Below are 23,010 nucleotides of genomic sequence, written 5' to 3'. Positions count from 1 at the left end.
TAGAGCTGGTCTGGATTCCAGACAACGCTGTCATCCTTAGTTACACTAAAGCCACTTCGTAGCTTGTTGGCAACTGAGCTGGCCAAGAAGGGGTGTCTAAAGGTCGCGCCTACCGGGGAGAACGTACGTGAAGGGTAAGTCCACATCCCTAACAGGAGATGAGGAATGGCCGACAGTCGGCCGACTATCGGCCAGCATTGGCCAAATGTCGGTCCACTGTCGGCCATTCCTCATCTCCTGTTAGGGTGAAGCTGATGGAGCTGGGTAGAGTGAAGCTCCCGGGCTCACTAGTGGGACTCATCACTGGCCATTGGGCCCTGGTCCCTTATCTAGCGAAAATAAGTTGGCGGAACGACCCCACAAGCCCCAATGCCGACTCAGAGTAGAGGACCGGCACCACCTGAGCCCTAAATGGAGTGATCTGGACGATATCCGATGGGATGTCCTGTACCTCACCAAAAGCCAAAAGTTTAATAAACAATTTCGACAACTAATTATTCTCATTTACAAAAAAAATGATTTTCCACGTGAGTTACAGTTTGAAAATATTTATTACCAAATATATACAAAAAAATTTCCAATTGCGTCGTATCAACAAATAATCTTTTACAAATGACAACTACAAATACAATAACCACAACTCTATGAGAAATTCACGATAAAATTGTTTGTTTATTCTAGACAACTTGAATTAACAAATTTCTCATGAATTTTTAATATTTTTGAAGGCACTTAATGGCTAGAAATAAAAGTACGTGTAACTCGGGCATAAACTTAGTTAATGTTTTAACTTAATTATGAGCTGTACAACAATTGATGTGATGCCGGGTGGTATTAGTAATGGTTTAAATTCCATTGGAAAATAAGTTTTATACTTTTAACTACAATATTATACTATACTAATCCTAAAAAATGGTTAAATAATTATGAATAACATGGAACGATCGTAATAATAACATTTTTCGTTCTTAAAAATAAAAAAAAGAGAAAACAAATCAAAATATTCTAGATAAAAGCTTTTAGTTGTAGCGATTCGATGATTTTTGTGATATAGTTAATATTTATTATTCAACTATGGATATTTTATAATTCTATCATGAAGAGCTATTGGATAGCAATAATTTTCATTATCCACAATATTTAATTCAATTGCACTCACAATTAACGAAGGACGGATGGAGTAATTACCCCTCGAATGAATTAATTTCAATCATCAGGAAGGACGCACCAATTAATTGACGCGCAACAATACCATTCATTCCAATTTCCACTCGATAACCCATTCATTCCAGGCGATGTTGGGCAGAACAGTATTCCATAAATATTTAAATACTTTCGGACTCGACATTTTCCACGTACTAAATATCGAAGTATCGGAATTATTTACATTGTAAACGAACAAAGTAATTAAGTATTTCTGGATTTTGTATTTATGATCAATCAAACTACTAAACATTTTGTCATTTAATATTTAACACATCTCTAAACATCAAGTAAAAAAGTACTTGGTATTTAGCGCAAAACTAGATACCAAATATTTTATTATTCGGTATTTAGTTGTAAACTAAATACTAAATTGTTGAATACTTAATATTTAAAGACGCGTTCTAGGATTTTCTGACTAATTTTTCGACGTCTGCATTGAACGAACCGTTTCTTGTTTAATGTTATTAATGTTGGGTTATTAGTAAATTATTTAGTTTAGAATTTTTCAACATAATGTGTCGATGTATAAAAAAAATCGAAGCCTATAAATTTACAATTTTGATTTAATTTAAGTCAAGCTCATGAATTTCTTCGAAACGATTGTCAATATTAAATTGATAATTAGAAACGTCTGGAATTTTAAAGGCCTATTAGTCGATTAATAAAGTTCATTAGTGTCATTCACTCATTTTTAATTAGAAATTATCATAAAACTTTAAAACTCCATATTTCATCAGTTAATTTCAATGCAGATTAATTTTTTTGCTATAAAAAATCTTAAATATTTCGATATTCAGCATTTTTATCGTTTGTCAACACTAAACTTTAATATTTAGCGCCAAAAATAGTATTTAAATATAATTATACTTAATTATACCCAACATTGATTCCAAATACAATTAAAACAAATACAATTAACAATATACATCGCATACACAACGAGCGCTCATTTATTATAAACCTCGACGATTTCGTCATTATTTTGATTAATTAACAATACTCATTATGAATTGTTGGTGATTAAAATCACGGCAGAATTCTACTGCTGAGATAAACTTAAAATTAATAGCTGCCACGGGGCAATTAATATCCTGAATTCTGGAAGACGGAAGACCCATCGGGGAATATTTAAGTCACTGTACAATTAATCTTAGATTATTTCTCCTGAATTAACTGCTTCCGTCGATAAGTGGTATCACTAATAAATTATTCTACCCTTAAAGTTATTTAGTACTAGTTCGAATAAGATTTATGATAGTAGATCGGTCAGTTTGAGCAGAGGAAACGAGGTGATTTGTGAAAATTATTGGAGCTGGATTTCTTGAGCAAATTATTTGTACATAATTTTTTTTATTGAGCAAATCGGTTGGTTTCTTATGGAAATGATACCGATCGTGAGTTTTGAGGAAAAATAATATTTTGTATTGTATTTTTCTGGCTGATCCAGGGTAATTTTTTCGTCTGATTTAAGCCGATTTAACAGCCCATTTGAAGCTGATTTTTAGGCCTAATTTAGGTCGATCTTAGACCGATTTTTTAATCTGATTTAAGCCGATGTTTCAGCTCGATTCAAATCGACTTTTCCCTCTAATTCAAACCCATTTTTTTGCTTTTTTAAAATAAAAATATGAGACTTTTCCAATGAGAACGTTTTATACAACCGATCTTTTTGCGAAATGAATTGTCGACAAATTTTTTACTGAACAAAACAAAAAAATCGATCGCTTTTTCACTGAAAAATTGTCTATCCGACTCTAGAATACAGAATTATTGTTATAATCTGATGAGGGCCTGATCAATTTCTCATCAGGAAAAACCTGATCAGCTGAATCCTGACTACAATCGAATTAATTTCTGATCCTGACTCAGTATCTGACCCCAATTTACAGTGACAACTGTCAGTTTAATTTTTTTTCTCATCACTCGTCGTATCAAAATCTCTAACTCGATTTTTTTTTCGATTTCCATTCTATCGTTCCTTTTTCTGAATTTTTTTTATGCTACAATCATTTGTGCTTTCTTACCGCGTTTCCTCGTGAAACGTGACCGACCTATGCAAAGCCTGCGTTTATTGCACTGCATTTGCACTCAAGGCCTTTCATGGACGGAATGGCTGATAAGGATTTCGCGTACACTTAAGAAATAAAACTTGCCACTGGAAATCCAGGGCTCAGTATCGAATGTTGTGTAAACTAAGTCGATAAATGTAGAACTAGGGGAGAATGGGGTGATACGGACGCTTTGGACATTTTATAAATTTTTTTCAATTTTGTTATTCAACAGCGAAGTGGTAAAACGTGATTAGTTGAATTATTTCTGAGCCGAATTTTTGAGCGATATCTCGGAATCTAAGAGAGATAGCGAAATTTTTGTAATGACATTTGTTGTAGTGCTGACTTCGCTCTACAAAAAAGGTCATAATGAAAATTTTCGTATCTTCAATGGATCTCGAGATATTTTGAGGTAAAGTCAAAAATGACTTATCTCGTTCTGCCATTTCGATGTTGAATGGATCGAATTGTTTATTGAATAAAATAATTTTTAATACTAAATTTGTACTATTTTGTAGTATCAGAAATGTTGATATTTTGATTAGTACGATTTTTCTCGTTTTAATTAAAATTAAGAAACAATAAAATAATTAATGATTTGCATTATTCATTAAAATGGATAAATAATCCTAGAAAATAATTTACAAAATTCGTGTATATATATTTTTGTTGATAAAGTGATTTATGTTGTTATGAAAGTGTCTATTTTGCCCCGTCCTCCCCTCTGCGTAATTATAGGGGTGCGGTACACGGAGACAAAAATTAAAGAAAAATAACCGGACGAGACAAATCATCTCGGAGTAATTTTCGATTGAAGAGAAATTTATCCAATGAAAAATTACGAGATAATTAGGTAATTTTACTCCGTCAAATCCGGAAAATTCACCAAATGTGAGGGTAATTTCTACAGAAACTATCAAATTTACCCTTCAATCCACATAAATTATCCCAAAAAACATGAACACTAGCTACGATCAACTAATTACGATTCGTACGACTGTGGTAATTACTGATAATCGTAAGAAAATTAGATTAATCATTGGAGTCACATGATTATCACATTGTTAATCAAATTTTGGTCATCAACACATAATCATTGTCAGTCACTCTAATAATTTATAGTCAACCTAACTCATCATTTGTTGAGCCACTCCTAATTAATCCATCGATTGTTATTAAAAAAAATCATTGGGTCGTTGATTTTTGAATAATTTATATCCCTTTAAACCCGTGAAACGTCACCCAAATTTCAAAAATTTCTATTTCTACCTCGAAGCAGACGATCTCGAACCGAAAGTCATCATTTTCTAGTTTTTTTTTTAAACTATTCCTCATAAAAGTTTAAACAATAACTGTTGAGTAAATATTTTACATGACAATCACCTTAAGCCATAAAATATTCACTAAAAACATTGAAAAAACGGAAATCTATCCCAACTTTCACGACAATTTTTACTTAACTTTTCTCTCCGTGTGAACCACCTTTTTCTGCATTTACAAATTAATTAATAATGTTCTAAGGGCTACTAATTTATTTAATATTGATTAAGTCGCACAGCCGCACGGTTCACGAATGTGGAGAACAGTCGTGCTATTAGTAAAAACGATTAATTAACCCCCAGATGAAGTGTTTAATCCCAAAAATTTCCAAAAAAGACGATGTTACAACTCCCCCTGAAAATCCCTCGATCAATTGACCGATTTTCCATAAATATAAAAAATCTTTCAAGTTCCAGAGCTGAAGAACATTTCCAAACGTTCAAAAGTCGATTAAAATAGCGACAAACTTCAAAATCTCAAAATTTAAAATGCAGTAAATTCATAAAAACAGGGGAATGTCTTCCTCAAGGACAACTTTAAAAAATCCAAAATCTCGAGAAGACTCTCCAGTCTGGTGAATATTTGTTTATAATTATTATTAGAACGAACTTTCCTTCTTGACTTTAGCTGGTGCTGTCTCAGGACTTGGTGTCATAGCTGGATTATCGTAGGCGTAGTCCAGCGTGGTGTCTTCACTGGGATGTCGCCTGGACAATGGAGTACTCGTGGTATTGGGAGTACTGGAGGTACTGACATTGGTACCATTTCCTTGACTAGCAGCTGCCACTGATCTGCTTATCGTTGGCATTGTCAACTTCAGGACATTTTGTTGTTTAGTAGGACCTGCCTCGACATCATCTCGTATTTTATTGTTGTTTATTTTTTTCTGAAAACCATTCTCAATTATTTAGGGAAATAGATAAATTAATTAATTAGTTTGGGCTCAGGTAATTAATTACTTTGGGATCGATTAATTAATGATATTGGGGTCGATTAATTAATTAGATTGGGATTAATTTTCTATAAAAAAAATTGTCTGACGTTTTTCGTTGCCGATTTAGTTCGTCAAAATTATAATAAAATAATGCAACTTATACTAGAATAAAAATTCTGTAATGAACAAATTTTCATCAATTTGTTATGAGAAGTTTTGTGTTGTTAAAATTCGGTTTGAATAACTTATAAAATCTGGAATATTTCCATATCGATTTTTTATATTTTTTAAAATACCACTGAAGGTTTTGAAATCGATTATTTCTCCTCCGCAGTTAACGATATATTTCTGAAAATTGATCATTTAATGATTGATAAAATGGAAAGGTTAACAACAATGCAACAAACTAAAAATTCAGTCATTACCTTTGTCCACTTCGTTCCACAAATTTTTTTCCACGCGCCCTTCACTCTCTTCCCTCTCACAAATGTCCACAGATAGAGACATATCACACCGACCAATGAAATTATAGAGAGAACTAGCGCAATTCGGATCTCTGTTGTTTGTCCAGAACCTGCAAAACAATCCCGTTATTATCCAAATAAAAAATCCCGAATAAAATATCCGAACGAAAAACAAAAAATTAATTAAATCCAATAAAAACTGTTTTCTGTCAATTTGATCAGAAAATTATGGAGAATTAATTAAATTTAATAAAAAATTGTGTTATGATGCCATCCAGAGTGGACCCTCTGATCATGTCACCATCAGGCCCTCATCAGGCCCTCATGAGGAATTGATATGAGAACCTTATCAGGTATGTACGCCTTAATTTTTAATTTTCCACTAGGGAACAGTCTACCTCATTAATTGCACGCTAGATCCACAATGACTGACGTTTTATCTTTTATCGCAGTTCCTATAATTACCCGCACTTTAAAAGAGTTTAACGGGGAGAAGATCGTTAATGTACCTCGTAAGGAATAAAAAAAATTAAGTATACATGGGATCGTTCAATCACCCAGGGAAATGAGATTTTTTTTTCATCTCCCGGGGCGGAGGGGAAAACGTGAGGTGAAAAATTCCCACGGTCGGGGGCGGAGGGGGTTGGGTGGGTAAAATGGGTTGAGGATGAGCAGGGAAGCGTATAGAGTCGATAAACGTGATCTGGACGTTGCTCGTGGCACCCACTGGGTTAATAGCTGTAAAAAACGAAACTTGAACGAACGTAACTGTCCCCGTTGCGGGATTTACGAGGGGAGTTTTATTCTCTTGAGTTTATCTGGGCGAAAATATGAGACATTTTCTTTTATACTTTTTGGGGATCTAGAAAGGAGGAAATATTGGTTGAAAAATATTTACAATTTTGATATTTGTTGGGAAAACACTGAGAGATTAATATGATTTTGATAATTATATTTTTTTTTTGAAATTATATTTTTTTAGACGAACAAATTCGCAAAATTTCCATTTGAAAATTCGTTTTAAATTGTCAGAGAATATTTAATTAGTAAAATTATATTTTTGGATTGATATTTGCAGACAAAACACTGAGAGAATAATATAATTTTGGCAATCATATTTTTTTAGGCGAATCAATTCGCGAAATTTCTATTGGAAATTCGTTTTAAATTGTCACATATAATACCACAAGTGGTTCAAAATTATCGAATATTTCCCGATAGATTCGTTGCAAACAAATGAAGGAGTCAAGTTTTTCAGGCTAAAAAATCACGAGTGCGAAGCACGAGTGATTTTTCCTGAAAAACTTGACGACTTCATTTGTATGCAGGGAACCTAGAGGGAAATATTCTATAATTTTGAAGCTCGAGTGGTATTCAGGGGATTATTTTTCCTATCCAAATTTCGGCCAAGAGAATTGTGCCATGACATGAAAAGAGGTTTATTTGGTTATGTGTCGTTTGTTTACCAAAATATTCAAAAAATTATCGCTGATATTCGAGGTAGGCTATACAAAATATCAACAAATGGTGCAATTCTATTGGCTGAAATTTGGGTGGGAAAAATAATCAGAAGAATATTTAATTAACAAAATTATATTTTGGGATTGATATTTGCAGACAAAACACTGAGACAATAATATAATTTTGGCAATCATATTTTTTTAGACGAATCAATTGCGAAATTTCTATTTGAAACTCGTTTCAAATTGTCAGAAAAATATTTAATTAGCAAAATTATATTTTTCGACACACAGATTAATTCACAAGAGGGGGGGGGCTTATTAATTATTTTAGAGGGAGAACATGAAGAAGATGATCCCCCAGGTCTCCGACGATTAATTCCAGGAAAACCCTTGTTCGAAAAATAATTATTGTAAACAAGGGCTTCAAGGGAGGTGACCTTTGGATTTTTCTGGGGCGAAAAAAAAAATTTCACGTGTCAGGGGTTTGTTGACATTTAGGGGTCCACGAAGGGGGGGAAAAAAACTAGGACACGATCCGAGATTCCCTGGACTGAGGTCCCTAATCTGAAAGCCCTTTCACCCGAGATAACTCATGAAGTCTAGGGCTCATTAATATTCAAAATGTGCTACAACTCACCTCTGGAGACGCTGTCCCCTCCCAACTCTCGACGAAGAACGTATCTCTGATCGTGGAGGAACTCTGGAAGGGAAAATATAAATAAAAAAAATTAATCAATTCATGAGTGGTCACCATGTGACTGGTAATAAATTATAAACTATGAAAATCAATTATGAATATAAAAATTCAAAACACTTGATCTTGTTATTTAATCACTTTTTGGTTGATTAAGAAAAAGGTAAAGGAAAGAAAAGAATGAAATTGATTTTAGATAAATAAATAAAAGTATTTTTGTTGAATAAATTTTCACATTTGGAAAAACGAGTAAATCTTTCATAAATTATATAATAGTTTATGCAGTAGATTGAATTGATTGGATCGATTGATTGAATTGAATATATTTATATGTATTTAATCTACTTAATGAATGCGTAAATTTTTAATTATAAGTTAAATCGAATTTATTGAACAATAAGTTTAATGCGTAATATATTTATTATATTTAGCTTCCATTCAATTTAATTTAGTGATATCTTTCATGTATATTTATATTATATGTATATGCAATATGTATTGTATTATATATGATATATGTTATATTATGTAATACTTTAGTAAATAAAATCGTGACACGAAACGTTGCGTGAATTTTGTAATTAAGGAATCGTGCGATATCTTTAACGAATCGTCTGACGTGATTTTCATTTGATTTTGACCTGAAATATCTCGTGAAAAATAACTAACAAATCTCGTTTGCAATAAATAATCTCTCCCAATCCAAAACCACCAAAATTTCTAAACTGAAATTCGCAATAAAAAGAAATTCAATTTAATTAAAAATCGTAAGTCAAATTTTTTTCCCCAACTTCACCAAAAATGACTAATTACCGAAATTATTCCCTAAATTTTTTCCGGAAATTTCTGTGTGAACTTCGTGTTCGTCCGGATACCGGTGCCTCCGCAAATTGTTCCAATAAACCCAAACATCTCTCCTCTCATTTCAAGTAATTCTCGTCGAATAAACGATAAACTTCCAAAGATTCAGGACTTTGAGACTGCGACGGACGTGGCCGTTAATGACTGAGCGATAATCGTTACATTTAATGAAGCAAGTTTTGTGGTGGAACCAAACGAGGTTTTGGACGGAGTCAAAAGAGATCGGGGGTTGGGGGTGGGGGGTGGCACCGGAGGGGAATTAATAGAGGCGATAGAGTCTGGAGAAATGTTGCTCCAAAGAGTTGGGAGTTAACATTTGAAATGTCGGAGCTCGTTAACGTCTTCATGTGCCAAACTCGATAACTAACGAGGACGTATTGCTTACGGCAACATCACGGAGAGAAAAATCTGACAATTTTTATAGTGTAAGTTCAATAAAAATTATTGTTGCGCCCTACAATACAAACAATACAATTACAATAAACTGCAGACGCGAGAAAAATTACTATATCGACCTATATCGAAGATGGCCGCTCAATGGCTGATGCAACATTTTCCATGACGAAGTCGAACGTCGGAAATAATCGGCTATATTCGCCGCTCATCGTTAACCAATGAGAATGAGTTACCGAAAAATTACTGTGTGGTACAGTAAAAAAATGAAGGAAGGGTCAATAAAATAAACTGACCCAGATAGGAATTTTTTTTTAATTATGAAAATATATAGAGAATATATAAATATGTATATGTATGTATGTATTTGACGTAATCAATTTTTTTTCTTAATGAATGACAGTAATGATTACTATGTCCTTATCTCTCTTACTATTAAAATACTTTTCGAGTGAGTAAACTTATTGAGGAATTTCTCAGACTTAATTTTGTACATTTCCTATGATCCGGTCATTAGAATCACGCACCAACGACTAAAGACTAATTACTTCCAAACTGATATGTTTCCAAATCATTTATTTAAATAACTTAGTCATGAGGAGATACCCAGGACTCCATTAGAGGTGCTCTTTAATTAAATAATAACAATTAGAATATCAGATTTAATTTTTTTAAATTCTTTGGAACCCTTAGAATCGATGATTGACGGATTCAATTATTTTAAGACACATTAGTTAATTATTTCGTTGGCAAATATTGAACAAAAGCGAGTGATTGAGTAAAAAATAATCTAAATTTAATACTAAATTTTTTTTTGGTGGAATCATCAAAGTAAACATATAAATTCTTAATGTGAGAATGATCATTAACATTGACATTGTACGTTCTAATTATGTTATGAGTCATTAATTTCGCCAGAGTGATTAATAACCGTTTTTACTTCATGAAAATTGTACTCCCTAAAAGTGGAGAGATTTTACAAAACCCCTAGTTCAATTTTTTATTTACTTTTTGTTAAAAAATAATTAATATCTTCAAGAATCTATCACTGGTCCAACAGTGATGGGGTAACCGCTTAAATTGTTAGAAAACGACTCCTGTAATTTCGAATAATGAATCGAAAAATTGTCATCACTTGATTTCACGAAGAATAAAAAACACAAAATTCTAATTTTTTTTTAAATCTAATCATTAAAATTAAGATTTAACTCTTCGACAACAACAAAACTATTAATTTCTTCATAGAGAACTGTGTCAACTTTTGATTTTTTCACGCGTTTTTTTATAAAAACAGAAATGATAATTTAATTAAAGAAAAAAATTATGATTTCAAATGTGATCGAGTTTCCAAAAAATTTTAGATTTTAGTTTTTAATTTAATTTTTTTAACACAACAAATACAAAAATGATCTAAAATTTGATAAAAATATTATCTGTCCTTGTCCCTCACAAATTCTACGACAATTCTCGAACCTTCGATAAACAAAAGTATTTAAAGTGGTGCCTTACACGACACCCCAGGAGAGTCCAATACATCCATTCAATGTAAACACATCTTGACGACGAATATAAATCTTAATTTCAATAATACGACACCGAGTTATAATTTCTCCCCACCTGTCACGAATCCCGAATTTTTTCATAATTTTTTAATTTATCAAAAGGGTAGAGCCACTTTAAGAATCTGATTTTTTTTTTGTTTGTGGTATGCGCAGTAAAATATGTGGCGCAGGTTCAGTCGTGATGGTAACTCGCGACCAAACAGAGCATAAATTCCCTGGTCCCCTTCCTGACCCTCCCAACCCCTTATCCACCCCCTCTCACCCCCCCCCCCCCAATTCCACGACCGGGGCTATTCTCAACTGGTCATAGCGGGTCAACTGTGTAATGTGTAAGCTCGATGCCCTATGGTACCGGGTTCTTCAAGCAAAGAATCCTCGGAGAATCTTCAAAGCTTTTCACGTCCCTCAGAAATTGAATTACTCTCTTAAACTGAAAATTCCTTGGAGTCGTCTCAACGGAATTGAATGCATTAATCAAACCTTGAGGCTCTTGACTTAAATTTAAAATGAAAAATATAAATGGGATTGAGATGATACGCGAAAATAAATTTTTAGTAGTTTATAAAATGCTACGACAGTAAAAATTGCTATGGTACATCGCACTACAAACCATACGTTGTTTATTTAAAAATTTCATGTATAACATAGGGAAATTTGAAAGTGTTGCAGTTTAAATTTGGAAAAATGCAATTGTTTTTTTACTGATTAACATCGTACTTTTTATTTTGGTTCGCACCATTGAATAATCGTGAATTTATTTTTGAGCAGAGCGATTCTTCAAAATCAGCTATTCAAAATTAAAGAAATAGTATTTTGTAGAAAATGAAGAATTTAATTTTGCTATGATATTAAGTTAAAAACCAATCGAGTATTTTAAAAGTTTATTGATGTTCTGGTAGTTATTTGAGTGATTCATAGAAAATTTTGAAGAAAAATTTTCAAAAATAAAATTTACCACAGTAAATTTTAATTTTGTAACTTCTATAAAATCAAAATTTTAATTGTGTAATTTCTATAAAATCAAAATCTTATAAGTCTTGTAATTTGATTTTACAGAAGTTACAAAATTAAAATTTACTGTGGTAAAAAGAAAAATTAAACAAAATCACACAATAAAATTGAGAGGGGATTATTCTAGGACGTCTTTAAATCCAACTATGGTCTGCCACTGCAATGCCAACATACCAATTTTCCCTGTAAACTTCTTTCCGTATAATCTGTATTGATGTATCCTGGGTATCCTGGGGATCTAATGTTGTTTTGTACTATCAAAACATTATTTCTCAGTCGGAGAATTTCGCACGAGGGTGACTCACCTCCTCAGCATGTGGATCATGCATATTGCATGGATACCATCAACCTGCTACGCTGGTGGTGCCAGTTGTGTCTAGAAATCGATTCCGAGGGTTATCGTACCCCAGAGACTCCCCTCCTGCTATCACAATTCCTTTCAGTCGCCATTTCACAAACTACTTCCCTACTATTTCTTAAACTATTTCCCTAGCAATTTTTCCTATTTCACCATTTTATGAACTACTAAAAATTCATTTTCATGCACCAACACACCAGAAATACGAAGCTCCCGATATCCCTGAGTTCCTAAACATGTAGCTCATGAAATCAGGACCAGATCCAAAAAAATAATCCAGAAAAAAATTGTTTTCGCCAAAAAATATTCATTTACCTCAGAGAATTTTTTATTTTTTCAATATTATATTTCTCCAGTAAAGTCATTACAATATCAACACTCATTACATTTTAATTATGTTAATTAAATCGTTCCAGAACATGTTTTTGTTAACAATGACCTTGACCGAACTACTCAAATAATTATGAGAATTACAAAGTTTCGATAATTTCCTCCAGAAAATCAGAAATTCACAAAAAAAAATCATTAGTCGATTTTATTTAAAGTTCTCTGCAACAAAGTCATAAATAAATTTATTATTATTACTATTATTATATATAATTAATTGTTTTTATTTATTTTTTATTTCCAGATTATTTTTTATGGAACATTTCTTCTGCCTCAATCAGACTCTTCACATCTTTCACGTGTTCGGGAGGGGGTGGGGAAAGGGGGGAGGGGTCCGTTCATTGAGGGGACCCTCTCCTTCTATCTCTCTCTCTATCTCAGGTCAATACAATTTCTTTTGTGTCCCGACTAGAATAGATCGGAGATCGACTACCTGCGGCGCCCAAAAAATCTAAAATTCTTCAATCGAACGAGCCACGAGGACGAGGAAGTCGCTAACCGCGTGGGAATGGTGAACGGGGGGCGGATGGAGCCGATGACTCATCCGGGCAGAGTTGCGTGAAGTGAAACGACGAACAGTCAGGTGGGATGTGAAGTCTTGAATAGCTCAGGTGTTGCTGGTGTGGACTCAGGTGAATTTATTTCACGAGTCCCAGTTTTTAGTGAATACGTTCGGAGAAAAAAAGGCCAATAATTTGATGATTTAGTACTGAAATGTGGGGTAGGAGTTTTGGAAATTTGGGGGGACTGTCATTTTTACTGGGAATTTGAAGAATTTTTTGATTGGAAATTTAGAATTTTTGCGAGAATTTTGGGGAAGGAATTTTAGGTCAATTGGAGGGGAGAAATTGATTGGAAATCAGGGAATTCAGTGGAATCTGTCAATTGCGGTGTAATCGTTAATTTGTTTTTTAATTATGTTTTGTAATCGTCAGTTGAATTGGGGGAATGAGACTGATTAATTGAATAATTAATTATCGGTTGAGTTCATTAGTCGAATTCTGAAATATTTTATCAGATAATTTCTGAGGTTTGAGAATTAATTTTGATAGTAAAATTCTTTTGGAAAATTTAGAATTATTTATTCACTATTTAATGGAAAATATGACTGTTGTCGATTGTTTACGACTCGTTGACTTCATTATCTAAAAATAAAATGAATAGAATAAGAGACCGAAAGATGAATAAACCAAAAAATGAAAAATATCTCAAAATATTTCTTTCAGACATATAATTGTTATTTTTTTAAACATTTTATAAATTGAAAAAAGTCGACAAAACCCCAAAAAATTATGAATTAATCAATTAATCATCAATTAACTTAAATATTCCAACTCCAGAATATTTCATTAAGTAATAATTAATTTCTGAAGACTGATGATAGTTTGTTTAATCAAAAAATTCCTTTGTAAATTTTTGAATGCGAATATTGTCAATTATTTTTAATTATTCGGAAATAACAATTTGCTTGACAATCAATAATCACTTGTCGATTATTTTTCTACTGCTAATTATTAACAGGTTTATTCTTCCGTCATCGGTTATCGCAATTGTCCTTCAAATTTGACTCAACAACCGATAGAAATAATGATGATACCATCACATCTCTCGCAATCCAATCATTTATTCCCCCACAACCACAATAACCACTCATTCACAACTTTTTCTAAGTGTTAAAGGATCGATTTTCTGGAACTCGAGGAGAATTCCGTTGCATAATCTTTTATGAATGAAGTGATGACCATGAGTTGAGTCGTATTATTAGTCATTTTGACGTACGTCCATTATAAATGAAAATACTTATTAAATAACAAATAATAAACAGTGTTTTTTTCATTAAATTTTTGCGGCGAACGGTTAACAAAATCTGTGGCAAAATGACCGCATTCACTTTACGATTGTCCTTTTTGAACTTGAGACAGAAATTTTTTAATTTCAAACCTTCTCATGTGTTTAGATGACGCGTCAGGAATTACAATTTTTTAAAAATCAACGGCTCGATAGTTTTTCAAATAAAAATTTTGAGGAGTAGAAACCCCGTCAGTGAATACATAAAAAAAAAATTGAATCGATTGGCTGTTTTGTTAGCGAGAAATAATTACAGAAAATTTGTAAATTGATATAATTAATTAATAATTCAAAATAGTTAAAGAGGAAAATTTATATTTATAGTCTAGCGATTAAAAATCAATGCAATCAATCAAATAAAATTGTCTAGTCTCAGGTGATTGGGGCATTTTACACCGCATTAACTTTTTGCAGAGACTGTCCCGCAGCGCGCCCTTAAGCGACGAATAAATTGAAATTCCCTAGACTAAAAATCAATTCCATCAAAAAAATCGAAAAAAAAAACATAAATTCATCGAAGAAACTATTTATTTATTTATTTCTTTATCTTCCGCTTGCATCAATTCCCAATAAAAAACAATTTACAAACAAAACCGCCAGAAAATCTCAGAAAAAAAATTTTTTCTCTTTTGATCTTCAAAAAAAAATTGGGAAAATTCTCAATCCAATGAGTTTTCCGCAACGAAATTTCTCTCAGAGTTTAAAAAAACATTCACAATATTTACCCCCGACATTGATCCCCAGGTGTTTCTACCTGCGATCCCCCTGTTTTTCCGCATTGGACGCGCGTATTTTCCGGAAAAAGGATCGACCACATTTTTCACAACCTCATTAACTACACAAATAAGAGGAGACACTCACCCTGACAGTCTTTGACGCAGATCTCCGGCTGATAATTGTGACTCGAGGTGTCACAAGCTGCTGTGCAGGGTCGACACTGGGTGTCATAAGGACTGCAGTATTCAGTGGTTGTGCACCTCTTCTGCCCGCACTTTGTACCAGCCGGGTCCAGGGTACCCCCCACCGTCACAATCAGGAACACTCCGATGATCCAGTTACTCAACATTTTAATTCCTGGATTTTTCCGGAATTACTCACACAAGGGGATTTGTATTTCCCATTTATTGAGCGTTTGTTCTAATTGTAGTCGAATGGTTCGTTCCTCGGGGGATCCATAATCTGAAATGAATAAAAAGAAAAATTGGAGGGGCGGCTCCTAGGGGAAATGGTGAGGATCATCAGTCATCACTGGTGATGATTGGAGTCATGTGATCACTACATTGGTAATCAATTGTTGGTAATTAGGGGGTAATTATTGGTAGTCAGTGGAAGTTATGATTTTTTCAGACGTTTTTAGGCAGTTCCGCGATTTTGATTTTCAAATTTCCCGCGCATCAGTGAGGGTCAAGCAAAAAATTCCCCAGACGATTTTTCGGGGATTCCCCCTGTTTATGGTTCACGAAAATCGATATTTTTTAATTGTTAAGTGTTAAAAAAAATATTTAAATATTTTTAAAATATTGAATATAATTGGATGTGACTACAGGTAAAATTTATAACTTTATAAAGTTATAAACAACTTGACTTTGTTTAAGTTATAACAGACAGAACAGCGAAGGGAACGAAGGGGAAATAATAGTAAATATTATTTAAAAATAATCTTACTATGATAGCGATAATATTTTAAATAATGTCAATTGTTTATTTTTATTTATTATTCTAGTTTCATTCAGCAGTGGATTATTCAATTCTTTTTCGCGGAATCTGTGAGTGGTTCTTCACCACGAGATACTGAATAAAATAACTCACAACTAATTTCCGAAAACTTCATCCTTCACATCCTCCTGTGGTGACACTCCAGAAAACTCAGTTATGTGTAACAATATTTCCTGAATTATGTAAATCAACGATTCAACCAAGGACGAGGAAACATTACCAGCGCATGACTCATCAGTCAAGATAAAAAAAAAAATATACACACTCGTGTCTTTCACCATTCGGTAAATGTCAATATGAACGTTAATGAGGGAGAGACACTCACGATTTCACTTCAACTATTCCAAGATGGAGAACGATAAAAGGCACGTACTTTGATAAAAAAAATAACTATCTTTTGGAAAAAAAATTTAATGAGTTGTAGAAATTGTTGTTGCATGTCTTCAGAATATTACCATTGTTTTCTGAGAGGTGGGGGAATTGTATTTCAATTTATTTTTCAAGGATTCAGTTTTTTATGAAAAGAATTTAAACAATTTCTAAATTGAAATTTTATTTCAATTTAAAAATTGTTTAAATTTCCTAGACTAAAAATCAATTTTTCAATTAATTCTTCTTCAATCAATAGAGAAAAGAATTTAAACAATTTAATTTCAATTTGGAAATGGTTTAAATTCTGATTCTTAAATTTAAAATAAAAAATATTCAATTTAAATTAAAGTAATTTTAAATCGAATATCTTTTCTTTTTATTTATGAGTTTTTTTTTATGAAGATGCAACTTTTCCAAATTCAGCTCAGGTTCAGACGAAAATTGCATAAACCAAACCTAACGTTGGATAAAAAATTGATAAAATAATTGAATCAGGTTCTAACAATGATTTGATCACATCAAATTGATCAGAATTTGATAAAATCGTTTGACTCAATTCGGACAAAATTTATTTCAGCAAAATTCCTGACTGATCATTGCAATCGAATAAAAACCACAAAACTGATATCGATTACCCGAGTGAATGTTCTGCATGAAACAAAATCCCCTTTCCCCGGGTAAAAAGTTAGCATCGAATGTAACAACGTCGAGACATCGACGCGGAAACCCGAGATCTCTCGGGTTAACCGCGACGGCAGAGGAAATTGCATTAAGGAATGACTGAAAATATCCGAGAATAATGAGAGGATGCCGTAGGTGTGATTAATTAATCATAATATCATGATAAAGCCGGCATAGTTATGGAAGTTAGTCCTTTTACTATTTTTCTTACTTTAAAACGCATAATTTATATATTCATTTACTATATCCCCTAGACTTTATTACTATATTATACAGTGATTTCCCCCCTGCACCTACGGTAAATTTTCCCACTTAACTATGGAATTCTTAACTATGTACCATAGTTAACGTTACTATACGAAAAGGCACTTTTCACGATATTTATCGAGTCAACTACCATTGAGAGTCCTAAAATAACCTACGTTAACCGTTACTATATCATATAGTAAGCGTTACTATAGCATAGTAATCATGCGATTGCACATTAGTAGCCTAGCCGTCGTATTACTATGCCATAGTATCCCTTACTATATGTACTATGCTACAGTATACGATATAGTAAGTATTACTATGCTATAGTAATGATAGTAAAGGAAATTATATCATCGTATAGCAATGATAGTAACATAATACATAGTAATCATTATTGTACTCTAGTATGACTATGCCTACAATAATAGTAGAGTAAAACTATTATAGTTATATTTGCATAGCATAGTACAGCTAAAACTATAGTTATAGTAGATTTACTATCCTATACTATCACTATGCCATATCATAGTAATGATTACTACATAACTATAAACTATAGTTCTCCCGACAAGAGATTAATATTCCTATTTTTCTCTCTGGAATTTTTTTTTTACTTTTGAAAAATATAGTCATAGTTTTGATTTTTACGTTAATAAATATAATTATTTGTTCGTTTAAAAAAAATAGTTTTTTTTTATGGTGTCTATTGTTTGTGCACATGATTCATAGTTAAGAACTTTCAGTATTTCCTTTCCTCCGATTTTCATTTTTCACTTTAAACTGCGCACACTCGATTTCTTACGTAATTTCACACACCATAGGGTACGACCATCAGTAACGAGTCGCGCTAACGCAATTTAATCGGCTTCGTATTATACGTGGCCCATGGAATCACGATAGTATTCTTTGTCCTTGAAAAAAAAATGAGTGGAAAAGGAGTCACGATGACTGCAGGGAAATACAGCAGTTGCGGCAGGGCTGCGCAATTTAAATTCAACGAATTTTCGGGTGAATATGTGCGGAAGGGATGTGCACGAGCGTATAATGAGATAGGGATGAGACAGCGAAGGGAAATTTTGCCTCGAAGTTCTAGGGGAAATTATTAAAGGGATGGAACTGCTCACTTGGGGTAATGGGGTTGGTAAATGAATTTTTTATTCGATAAATTTGGTTTTAGGGATTTAATGTTATTAGTGATTTTGAATTTTTGGTTTATGATTAGGGGTTGTAAAATGCGATGGGAGTTTGGGGACAAATTTTTTTAATTATTCTGATAATTGAAACGGTCATGGGGGCGTCGATTGATCGTTAAGAACTTGGGTTTTACGGAATCTTCAGCGGGAACTAGGAAATTGCGAGGACTAGTTGGCTCGGTGGGGTATTCCTAGGGGAAATGGTAATTAAGCGGCAATTATTGGTAGTCATTGTCATAATTTTTCGCCGGTGTTAATCATTTGTTCAGTCATTGCGAGTCAGTCCGTCGATTTTAATTTTCAAATTTCGCGGGCATGATTCCTACCAAAGCCGAAGCAATAAATTCCCCATACGATTTTTCTTGGGATTCCCCTTATTCATGGTTCATCAAAATCAGTATAATCAAGGAAATAATTAATTGTAACTCGTCATTTATTCAGCTATTCTCAGTCAGCTCATCGATCTTAAGTTTCAAATTTCGCGCGTATCATTCCTGCCAATTAAAAAAATTCCCCAGACGATTTTGCTTGGGATTCCCCTTATTTATGGCTCATCAAAATCAGTCTAATCAAGGAAATAATTAATTGTAACTCGTCATTTATTCAGCTATTCCCAGTCAGCTCATCGATCTCAATTTTCAAATTTCGCGCGTATCATTCGTACCAATTCAAAAAATTCCCCAAACGATTTTTCTTGGGATTCCCCTTGTTTATGGTTCACGATATTCGATGGAATCGTGAAAATCATTAGTAATCACTCACTACAATCTGCTAAATCATTGGTAACAATCGATAATCACATAGGCAATGGCAATCAGACTAATCAGTCTAGTAATTACGCACAATCGATTGCACGTACTAATCGGTATCGGTTGCGTCGTGGGCGTTCGTGTCGCCCATTCCTTCTAAATGGCGCCTCGACTTTCAGTTCAATTTTCAATTTAAAAATTTTTTACAAACGTAAATGACCGGTAGAACCATATGGAACATATCCTTGACTCGAGCGTTGGCGTCTCGACTCCCCGATCGGACGTCCCGGAATGCCGTCGGACGGGTTCAACGGTGCCGCGCTGAACGAACACCGATACATGAAAAAGAGAGAGAGAGGGATATTGTTTCATGCAGCAGGAGTCATGCTCTGTACTCTGGAGTTTTTATTCACAAAATGCAGTTACAATGCGCACAATGAGACGGATGTGCACCACCGGTGGTCTATTTTATGCACAAAATGTCCGGAGTCAATCGAAAATAAAAATATTCTCTCCACTCGGTTTATTGAACAATAACAAAATTTATTGAAAGCAAAATCGAAAATAAATTCTCAACTAATGCTACCATAAAAATTCTTATTGCGGTTTAGTGTATCGTATTTAATTCCCATTAATAATTTATTTTCTTTTAAAGATTAATAACATTTTTATTGAGTCACTTTAGTCGATAACTCGAGTTCAATAAATTTTGTTGATCGGAATTCAGTTCTGAAGTCAATGAAAATCGATAAATTCGTGGTGTAAATCAATGAATCGATTTTCGTAGAATTTTCAGTCAGTTAATTAGTCAATTAATGAGCAATTAGTCAGGAAATTATATGCAATGGTCGCATTAATTTTCAAAATAACACAATAAATCGATCGCATGCAAAAAAATGACGAAATAAATAATTCCTTCGCGGGATGACAAAGGATTATTGTTAGGAGTATTTCCCGACGTTAGATAATTAGTTAGTGAATAATAATACAGGAAATATTCCTCTTCCACGTTAAGAGAAAAAAGATTTTTTTTTTTTCTACGATTCTTAAACATTCGGTTGACGCTGTCGATTTCCTCATTGAATTCCGCGAAAAATTCTTGAAAATTATGATGCGTGCGCTTAATCTCCATTCAGAAAGCCATTGTTCGCTAATTAATAATTAATCATTATTTTTTAATTAGTAAATCCTCCCATCAACGAGTTCCCAAGTCGATTGCGATTGAATTAAATCGAACTCACGAAAATTGGGGAATTCCAGTGTTAAATAAACGAACCTGCCGAGTATTTTCATTAAATTAATTAATTAATAAGTCAGTTAATGAGGTAATGAGAAGGAAAGTTGATTATAAACAGTAAACAACTTGTGCTAAAATTTTCCGTGACACGAATTTACGAAATAAATCATTCGTCAGCGGAATGACACAAACAAATTGTTAGGCTCGACTTCCGATAAATTATTTTATCAACAACAAAAGATGATGAAAAAACATTTTTGTTGTCCTACGATTTTCCAACGTCGTAATTAATTCAATCGGTTTACAATGAAATCCTAAAAATCGAGGAATTTTGAATCTAAATAAGTAAATCGCGCGCGTTTTTTTTTCATTTAATTAATTAATTAATTAATTAATCAATTAATTACTTGAGGAGATATAAACTTGTTGCAAAACTTGATGCAAATCCGACATTGAAACCGTCGCACAGGACAATCGTTCCATTAACGTCTTAAAAAACAAATTCAAAAATCAAAAACACAATCACCACAGACACAACACAATTTACCGCTGCAAAATCCGTTTCAAATAAACAAATTATTAATCACCTCATCATTACAGATCACAAAATAATTACTCAAAATATTTTCCTTCCCAAAATCACCGAAATCGTCATGAAAAATCGTTCGACTAACGATCTCCCCCCGGAAAAACTGAAATTATTCAACTCTTCGTCCAAAATTTTCAAAAATTCCATTCCCCTTCCAAAACCATAAATTCAATTTATTCCGTCAATAAAAATAAAGAAGTCACTTGTCGCTTTCACCAGATCGCGCATGCGCCCCGTTGAATTTCCAAAAAACACTCGATTCATCAAATTCAAATTAAAAAAACACTCGAAAAACACTTTAAGACGACTTACATTATTATTATTCTCCTTAAAACCTCATTTTTCCGGTGATATTGTTGTTACCATATTGTTCACCGATTTAATACTATTTCACACCTGAATGTATCGACTTCGTGTGGACGACTGTCGATCGAGACCCGTCGGACAGCACAAACCGAGTCGAACCTGACCGGTTCGACTCTCCCACCTGAAGTCAAATTATTCCCCTTCTCTGCACCTGCGACCGACGTAGCTAAGTGGTAACGTACGTTCCTATAGTTCAACCTGGTGGCCAGGTATTTTTTTACCTGTTGCCACTGTGTGCGTGCGCAACCGAGTCAATTGTTGAAGAAACAATGGAGGATAACGCTCGGCTACTGATGAATTTCTTATCAATTTTGAATTGTTGAAAGGACGATAAGGGGCCGGACAAAATAGACGTCCGGTAACTGGGGTTGTTTATTACTGTAAGGGGGGGGGGGTGATAGGATGAGATAAGGGGAGAGGTAAGAAGAAGGGGAGGGAAGTCTGTCGATTTTTTGATGTAATGGATGAAATGGATTTTGTGGTTTTTAGTTTTTTTGAAAAATTTTGTAATTTTTTTTTGTTTGTCATTAATTTTTTGGGGGGGATTGGTGCCTTTGGGTTCGGTGATTACGAATGTGATAACGATTTTGGTGAAGTTAAATCGTTATCGAAGTCCGAGAGTGTCTTGAATATTTATTTATAACAATTTGAATGTTTAAAAGTCGATTTTGGTGGAGAAATCGATATTTTCGTGGAGAGCAATATTATTAGATCGATATACCTTGATTTATCGATTTCTGCTGAATTTCTATGCGAATAGGTGAATCGAGATTTCGTGGTGATTGTTGATTGTAAGAATCGAGAGATTCGATTAGTCGATGGCGGGTCGATTGAAGCCGGAAATGTATGAGAATCGAACTTCAATCGAAGTGATATTCAGTTGCTGGAGAGTCAATCGAGAATCGATTCAAAATGGAGGTGTTTTAGACTCGAATTTCAATCGAATTGTCAGTTGTTCAATTTAAATGTTAAATCTTCGATTTTGGTGGAGAAATCGATTTCTGCGTTCGATACCTCTCTTTTACAACCATTTCTATCGAATTCCTATACAGAATATTCCAATCGATATAATCGATATAATCGATTCTATCCACTTTGATGATTTTGTTAACAATTAAAATAATTTCTCAATCAAATTTCGCCAGTTGTTCCCAATTATTTAAAAAAATCAACGTTTGAACGTCCGCAGCTTCGATTCAACTGAACAAATCGATCTTTCCCTTTTTCCAATATCAAATCATCAGTCGATACCCATTAATTAATTCAATTAACCCACAAAATTAATTACTTCGAAGTATCACCA

The 23,010-nt window shown here is 33.4% G+C and overlaps 1 protein-coding gene across 2 annotated transcripts; it reads right to left on the bottom strand.

Moving 5' to 3' along the window:
- Positions 1-532: 532 nt before the first annotated feature.
- LOC135168095 (protein grindelwald) lies at positions 533-21,811 on the bottom strand. Of its 2 annotated transcripts, none has more exons than XM_064131990.1 (5): positions 21,654-21,811; positions 15,414-15,731; positions 8,076-8,138; positions 5,937-6,085; positions 533-5,463 (listed from the first exon to the last, which is right to left on the bottom strand). In XM_064131990.1, the coding sequence occupies exons 2-5, from the start codon at positions 15,616-15,618 to the stop codon at positions 5,176-5,178; spliced, it is 705 nt and encodes a 234-aa protein (XP_063988060.1). In that variant the 5' UTR covers positions 15,619-15,731; positions 21,654-21,811; the 3' UTR covers positions 533-5,175. The 2 variants fall into 2 exon arrangements, with proteins under 2 accessions (XP_063988060.1, XP_063988061.1); XM_064131991.1 differs by lacking the exon at positions 21,654-21,811 and adding an exon at positions 21,160-21,178.
- Positions 21,812-23,010: the final 1,199 nt, after the last annotated feature.

Source organism: Diachasmimorpha longicaudata, chromosome 12 (genome assembly GCF_034640455.1).
Source record: "Diachasmimorpha longicaudata isolate KC_UGA_2023 chromosome 12, iyDiaLong2, whole genome shotgun sequence".
Taxonomy (NCBI): domain Eukaryota; kingdom Metazoa; phylum Arthropoda; class Insecta; order Hymenoptera; family Braconidae; genus Diachasmimorpha; species Diachasmimorpha longicaudata.
The sequence above is the reverse complement of the archived record's forward strand: the minus strand, read 5'-3'. Positions and strand labels throughout refer to the sequence as shown.

Bases quoted from the DNA above. Each gene is read 5' to 3' on its own strand.
- LOC135168095 (XM_064131990.1), bottom strand. From the start codon at position 15,618: ATGTTGAGTAACTGGATCATCGGAGTGTTCCTGATTGTGACGGTGGGG. The intron at 8,139-15,413 runs GTGAGTGTCTCC...TTTCCCTTCCAG, and splicing joins CTGCGTCAAAGACTGTCAGG to AGTTCCTCCACGATCAGAGA. The intron at 5,464-5,936 runs GTAATGACTGAA...AATGGTTTTCAG, and splicing joins GTGGAACGAAGTGGACAAAG to AAAAAAATAAACAACAATAA.